Source organism: Catharus ustulatus, chromosome Z (assembly GCF_009819885.2).
Source record: "Catharus ustulatus isolate bCatUst1 chromosome Z, bCatUst1.pri.v2, whole genome shotgun sequence".
Lineage (NCBI taxonomy): Eukaryota > Metazoa > Chordata > Aves > Passeriformes > Turdidae > Catharus > Catharus ustulatus.
Genome location: NC_046262.2, coordinates 21,435,564 through 21,443,212, shown reverse-complemented (window position 1 = coordinate 21,443,212; position 7,649 = coordinate 21,435,564). Strand labels below are relative to the sequence as shown.

Genomic DNA, 7,649 nt, shown 5'->3' with positions numbered 1-7,649 from the left:
TCTGATGCCTTATTCATTAATTTTAGAAAATGGTTTAAGGAGCAGCACTGCTAAGTGGGATTGCATTGTTTCTACTACTACCTCCACCAATAATACTTGACTAAGCCACATAGAAGAAGATTGCAGACTTCAGCAGGGGCCACAGAGACCCAGCAAAAGACAATGATAAAACTCAGGATCATTAACCATGTTCTAACCATATTACCCAGTAGTGTATTTTTTTGCTTTTGAGAAGAAAAAGATCTTATGGAAGGGGTGCGCTAAAAACGAGCATTCAATAAGAGATAGCAAATCAAATAAACAGAGTAGTCTAAATACTCAACTAAAATGGTCTGAACTGAAATGGCTATAACATTTTGTTAAATTCATGGAACTCTTAGGTGTACTGATATTTTGTTATTCTAAAATACTCAGGAGGATGCAAATCATTCAAATATTAAGATGGTAAATACAGTAATTTCACGATTACAAGCCACACCTGATTATAAGCCGCACCTCTGGGTGTCAGCAACCTTTAGCTCTTTGTCCATATATAAGCCACACCTGATTATAAGCTGCACTGTCATTCGCAGCGAGGACCCGCCTGCAACAAAGTTGCCAAGTAGTAACAGAATCGTGAGATCGTGGGGTTTACTGGCTCAGCTCGGGGCCAGGCGGGCTCGGCCCGCTTGGGGCTGCCCCTGGGCCGGGTGGCCCAGCTCGGTGCTGCCGCTCAGGGCCGGCCGCTGCTGCCGCCGCCGCCAGACTCACTCACCCTGGCCTGGCGCTACCCAGCGGCGGCAGGCGGGGACAGAGCCCACCCGCACCTGCGGCAGCAGCAGCTGGGCATGGAGCCCCCAGCTTCCCCCCGCCACCGCGGAGCCAGCAGGAGGGAGCCCTTCACCTCCCCCCCTGCACTGCCTGCACGGAGCTCGCCTCCACCCACCGCACAACAGAGCAACCAATTTGTAACAATTGCACGATCCCGGGTTTTACTGGCAGGTGCTCGGCTCGGCACCTCGGCTGCACTTCCGGGGTTGGAAATTTCCGAACTTTTTTCATATATTGGCCACTCCTGAGTGTAAGCCGCATTTCTGGGTTGGGAACAAAATTTTAGTCAAAATGGTGTGGCTTATAATCATGAAATTACTGTATATATTTTTAGGGTTCTGCTTATTGGTAATAATCCTACCCTGTTTCTTATTAACCTCTGTTGCTAAACAATTTTTATTGGAAAAGCTGCTTGTATATCCATATGTTAGTATTTTCATAAATTTATATTAACTAATTTCAATTTGATAGTTAAAAATAGTATCTTATTAAATTCCTGCTGAAATTTGGTGTGGCATATGTGTTCAGGTCTAAAAATCTTCCACTTCAAACCACTTTTATCTTTCAAATAACTGAGGTGTTTCTCCCCACTGTTCATGTGGAATTTTCCAGGCAAAAGAATTTAATAAGTGAAATGAAAGCAAAAAAAAAAAAAAAGAGTGACATTAAGGCATGTTTAGGCCAAAACACAATACAGAATTGTCAGATGAGTATGTAGGCTAATTCAAGATTCACTGTAAACTCCATATATAACAGTAGCTTGGAAAAGAAAGAAAGAAATTTCATGCCAACAGCTTATCCAGTCATGCAGAAACAAAGCCTCCCCATGCAAATAATTCTTTAAGGGGCAAAATAAGGGGAGACTTTGAAGGTATATATGCTATATCACAAAATATAGCACGAAGACTTGGCTCCAGTAGCAGAATCTGCATACTCCTTTCTCTGCAGATTTAATTTTCAAAACTAAAACACCTAGTAGGAAAAAAAAAAAAAGAGAAACTTTTCCAATCCTCCAGGGCAGATGCAGAGCACTGTGGTGGCAAGGAGAGCCTCTTGATCCCAGAGCTGGAGCTGATGGTACCCTGCGTAAACAGTTGGGATGGAGTGGGAGCAGAGTCCCAGCAGGACGGACCCAGCACTGCCTCAGGCAGGGCCTCCAGCCTCGCAGGATAAGGAAAGTACCAGGCATACACTGCCTACTCCTGACCCAGGCTCTGAGGTTTGCACTTTGGCCCTGATGAAGGCGTGGGCTGCAGCACAGCACACAAGTGACATTTACTCTTGTTGTTGACCAACAGGCAGTGGCAGAGGTATGAAACAGCCCGAGGGGAAGGCTGATGTCCTGCAGCTGTGCAATGTGTACAGCAACCTGCTGATTTCTAAACCTATAAAATCTTTTCTGGAGCATGGATATTCTTAAGACAGTCTAGATATTGCATATTTCCGATTTACAGTGGATTTCATACAAATTAAAAACATCAGGAAAAATTAATGAAATAATACAATGAAAATGTGTATTTAAACAACTAAAAAGCTCCTTCCATGGTATGTACTGAATTTAAAGCTGACATGATAAAACCCTTCATAACTCTCACCAAATACTGAGTGCACATCCAGCCATATGACAGAGGACAAAGTTGGACATAGTTTTTGCCTCCATATAGGGTACATAAGTAGTCTCTTGGGTATATGAGTCCCCCATAAGCACACCAGGCAACCAGAAAGGCACATTGCTGTGTAATGCTAACTGTGACTATCCACCATGTTCTGTCATGAGGAGAGGCATAGTCTGGATGTCCTGACACTTCTGTCATTACACTGAAGTGCTGCCATGGTTTCACCAAAGTGTGTGGGAAGAAGCCCAATGGAGGCCAGGCCCTATCATAGTATGATCAAATGGTTTGGGTTGGGAGGAATCTTAAAAGATTATCTAGTTCCAACTCCCCTGCTGTGAGTAGAGATGCCACCCACTGGATCAGGTTGCTCAAGGTCCCATCCAGCCTGGCCTGTGGGCATCCTCACACCACTCACAGACATCCACAGGTTGTACCTTCTGCAGTGTTTTTACACCTGCAAGAATCTGTCACAGAATCTGTTTCTTCATTCTCAGCAGACCCCAAAAAACACAGAGGCTGCACGTGGCAATGTTGTAAAGAAGAAGGGACTTCGTCTGTTGGAAAATGTGTGAAGAGGAAGGAAGAGGTCCACCTCTGCTGCAAGAGAAGTTAGGGAAAATGTGTGGTTGGATTTTTGTGAGAGATCAGCTGAAGTCACCTTTGGATTTACAGATTTCTGTAACAAAGATATGTTTCATATTTAAGATTTGTCTGTGACTTTTTCTTCCCCTTAGACATTTCATTACATTGGCCTGGCCATAGCTGTACTGCTTGGGCGTAATACAGTTCTTCATATAGACATATCATAAATGTCAGTTAATATAATAGAAATGTGGAGAGAAGCCCAAGTACTCAATGCCGGAAGTTGTTTTGTGGAACTGCATACACCCAGCATTTTGTACAAAACCTGGCCCATAAAAACCCTTTTTTTAATGAGAGATCCACCTGTTCTGGCTCTCTGTGGCATCTAGAATGTTAGCAGAGCTGTTGATCAGGACAAACTGCTGCTTCTAACGCCATTAGGCAGAAGACTTTGTCATGGCAGCAGCATGTATTTAAGTACTAAGACATCTGTTCATTCATGGAACAAGTTATTTTCATTATGGAAGCAAGCATTTGTAATGCCATAGGAGCTATTAAAAATAAAATACATGTCAGTAGTGTAACTTTCAAAGAGCCTTGCAATTGACATGTGCCTGTATCTGTACAATCAAGGTGGCTCTTTTATACTTTACCACCAGAGTTGTCGGTAGGTTGGTTTTTTCCTTAAGCATAACATCTAAATGTTTTACAGTTCCAGGCAATTTAATGTAACTAGTTTAGGGTGTTATCAAAACATATTTCTCAATCTTGTTTTCAGAGTGAAAGGATAATCTTGTTAATTCGCTAATCTAGGATTTAGAAGCTCTGAAATCTATCCTGGTCTGCCATGGACCACGGGTAGCAGGAGTGCAGCAATCCCTCCAGTTTTGGGTGGTACACAACCTGTGAGAGGGAACCTCCCTTGTTTAGCATTTGCAGCACTAGGTACGCCATTTTAATACAAATCATAGGTGCTGCAGTGTGGGAGGAAGCTGTCAAAGTCACTGAGCTGTTGTTGGTTGTGTGTCAATATCTGCTAAGCCGCCGCAGGAAATGTGGCTGCCAGATGCAGCTGGGTCACCCAGTAAAGGGCCGCAGCGGTGCTCGGTCCACAGGGCTCTCTGGTGGCAGTGGACCGTGTCACCAGCACAGGGACCGAAACAGCCAAAACTTCTGCTTCTGGGATCTGAGGAGCGAGTCCCCTACAACTGCGGGCCAGCAGTGGAGCTGCCAGGCTGCTCCTCTCCTTGCTGCTGAAGGCCCCAGGCAAACCACAAACTGCTTAGACTTGGCAGGGGAACAAGAAGAGATAAATCAATTTAAAAGGCAGCTCATCTTGATAAACCGGATAAGTTTCTACTCTTGCAGGCTCGTGACATCTAAACCCTACGGTAATAGCTTACCAGAAGAACAGCAAAAGTGATCATAGGTGTTTTCTTTAGCCATTCAAAACTCTCAGGGTTGGCACAGCCCCTGCGTGGACTTTGGCATGCCACCTGCCTTACAAAAGCTTCCGATGTTGTGCTTCATTGCTCAGGAGTGATGAAGGGCACAATATGCTTGTGTTGTGTTGTTTTCTTCCTTGTAAGTCAGCCTCAGGCCTTTGAGAAACATTTTGCCAATTCAGTCTGCCAATAAGAACAGGTGGTTGCACAGCTTCCTCTAAAAAGTGCAAAAAGCCACATAGCCAAGGACACATGAAGGGAATAAATAAAAGTATATGGGGTCAAACTCAAGGTCAGGAGCAGCCCAGGTGAATGGCTTTATTGTTAGCACAGCACAGTCCCAGGCCTCATTACAGAAGATACAAATAAAGACAAATCCAAACATGGGAAGTACGTTTCAGTGGGAAACAACCTGCAGCGTGGCTGGAGCGGGATTCTAACAGAAAGAATTTTTCATTTTGTTTCTGCAAAGTGGACTTAAACATGAGTGCCAGCATAAAGAAATGGTTGTTTGAAGTACCAGTCTGATCCTTTTGCATCACATGCAAATGGAACAGGTTTACGTTCTCCCATCCTCTCCAGGTTTTCCTCTCCACTAAAGCACATCCATATTTGCTGTTCACACTCTCTGCTCTCCTTCCTGCTCTTTCCCTTCTGTCTTCTCTAGTTCTGCTTTATAAGAGTTTTACTATCATATAAATGGCACTTGAAATGAAGTAGTCAAATTATTAGATATCCTGCATGTAAATTTTAAGTGTCCAACAAACCAGATCAACCGTCCTTTTCGCTGACCCAGCCGTCTGCAGGCTTGCTGTGTTAGATTCTCCATCTCCAGACGCCAGTTGCTTGCCTGTTCTGCGGAATAAAATTGAAGATAAGCAGAGTATGCTATTGGATTTTCAGAACAGCTTTTCTTTCAGAACAGTTTTGCAGTCTCAAATCATTGTTACTTCTGTGTAAACTGATTGAACATCCTTAATTCTGCTATTTCATTTGTACACATTTATGAGTATTCTATCCCCAGTCCACCTACTAAATTTCTCCGTAAGGACAATTAGGATGATAGTCATCTCTGTCAGGATGCAAAACAACATCATATGCTTGCATTTAGCCTGCTTGTTTTACAGCTGCAGAGGATTCTTGAGTTTTTTGGAAGACTCCTCTGCTTCTATAGCTGTCTGCTCAGAGGCAGAGGAGATTATTGGTTTACCCAGGTTTCTCTTCCTAGAAGTGGTCTTTAAAGCACTATGACAGAGACAAGTGAATGAGATACCTCCTCTGCTTTATTCCAACTCCGGAATATTTGTCAGACAGACATGTTGCATATGACAAAGCAATTTGTAGCTAATGTGCAACCACACAGAAAACATAGGAGAAGCATGGGCCTTTAACCCCAGGTATGAGGACATCTAAAATAATCATAAGCCAAATGAGGACAAGAGGATGGCACAAGATGTCTCACACTGTTGCCTTTGTGTAAACACTATCAAATTCTGATACTCAATAACATGGTTTGTTTGTGTAAGTAGAAGGACTCAAGGAAAACAGAGATTCAAAGAGTCCAACTGTGAACCCAGCACCACCATGCCCACCACCCCAATATAGGGACTAGTTGTGATTAATAACCATGACACTTGTCAGTAAACTAAGAGCAGCAATATATGAGTGTCATTGCCAACAATTCTTTTTCATTCCCCTGCTCTCAAGTTTGCTAGCTATGAAAAACCCTTTTTTCTCAAAAGCAACTTTTCCGTTCTTTTTGTTTTTCTTTTTCCATTCACTTTCCCTTCTTCAGGTAGATCCATCACTTGGAATTTTTTCCTTTGCTAGCACATTAAGGGCCTTGCCATGTAGAGAACAGTAAGTTCTCTCTTAGCATGAAAAAGTCTTATGAACTTAAATTAGTCTATCCTTTCTTGAAATTAGGGAAGATAAAACATGCCCAAATAACAACTCTCACTTTCTTCAGATATGTAAAATTAGAAAACTGATTTTGTATCATAAAAGCTATGCCAAGATAAAAATAAAGTAACTAAAACAAATGCAAATATTTAAGGTGCTGTATTTGGATAGAAATAAGTAAAGTGCCCTGATCTTCAAAATTTATGATCATCCAGTTCCTCCTTAAATCTTAAGGCACCATATATTATTATTTCCTATTGTTCTTATTTAAGTAAACAGAATAGGTATAATCTCACTGTAAACAGCAGATTTGCTCAAAAGTGAAATTTAGTAGGAACTGCAGAAATAAATCAACTTTATTTAGCAAAAATAAAAAGAAATGTATTAGCGAATGGAGAATTTTCTTTTAAAATGTACCAGTGCTAGTACCAGGAAAAAAATATTTCTGGCTGTTAATATTTCCAGAATCACTGGAAAGGAATTTATACTGCAGAATCTTTACAATCCTTATTGAGTTATGATGTAATTTTAAAAACCCTGTGGAGGAACCTGTTTGTAAAGCCAAACACTCTCTCTTGAAGTGAGTTGTTGGAGCTGAAACTCACTGAGGCAAAAAGCAAGATACCTTGTTATTTTCTCTTGCTCGCAACTCCACTCAGATCACTTCAGAACTTTCACTCCAGGGCACAGAAATGTCATGCTTGGCTTTGCTGAGCACAGTGAATTGTCAACTACCACAGTCTGGAATCTGTGCTACTTCATACAGAAAATGTTAATAATTTGCACTTAAAACATTCAGGGAAACATCACGATTGCACACTAAAAGCTGAAGTATCTATGAAGCTCCTGTAGCTGATGGCAGCCTAAGTAAGTTTAATACTGACTGTTAAGTCAGTGACATAAACCATTCTAAATACAATCCATTTGCAATTTCAGACACGCTCAAAGCATTGGTGGGAATTTCCTTCTCGAAATTTGCCTAGTAGACAAGGCCCAAGAGTCAGGAAGTGGCAAAGCTGTTGTTCTCAGCCCAGGAGGCTGCAGGAAAAAAGACAGTTGCTGAGTCAGACAGAATTTCCCCTGAGGACTCTGGCTGCAGACCAGCCTCTGGAAGACCTGCCAGCTCACCTAAGGATAAAAGCAAAGATTTTAAAAAGCCAACATAACTCACAAAAAAAAGGAAGAAAGTAATTTTGGCATAGATTTTTTTTTTTTTTTTTTTTTTTTTTTTTTTTTGTATTTTAAGTTAGGTCTGTGGAAAAGAAATCAATGGAATCTTGGAACATCTGTATGC

At 41.8% G+C, this 7,649-nt stretch overlaps 1 protein-coding gene across 4 annotated transcripts in view; it reads right to left on the bottom strand.

Annotated features, from left to right (window-relative positions):
• Positions 1-1,079: 1,079 nt before the first annotated feature.
• Positions 1,080-7,649, bottom strand: part of NLN (neurolysin) — a 66,699-nt gene continuing 60,129 nt past the window's right edge. For 2 of the 4 annotated variants that reach the window (XM_033085943.2, XM_033085945.1), the window contains exons 14-15: positions 5,221-5,308; positions 1,080-3,023 (exon numbers count right to left, since the gene is read on the bottom strand). In XM_033085943.2, coding sequence (XP_032941834.1) covers positions 2,894-3,023; positions 5,221-5,308 — 218 coding nt within the window. In that variant the 3' untranslated portion in view covers positions 1,080-2,893. Of the gene's footprint in view, positions 3,024-4,740; positions 5,309-7,649 lie in introns of those variants that run through there. The other 2 variants (XM_033085946.2, XM_033085944.2) reach the window with 2 other exon arrangements.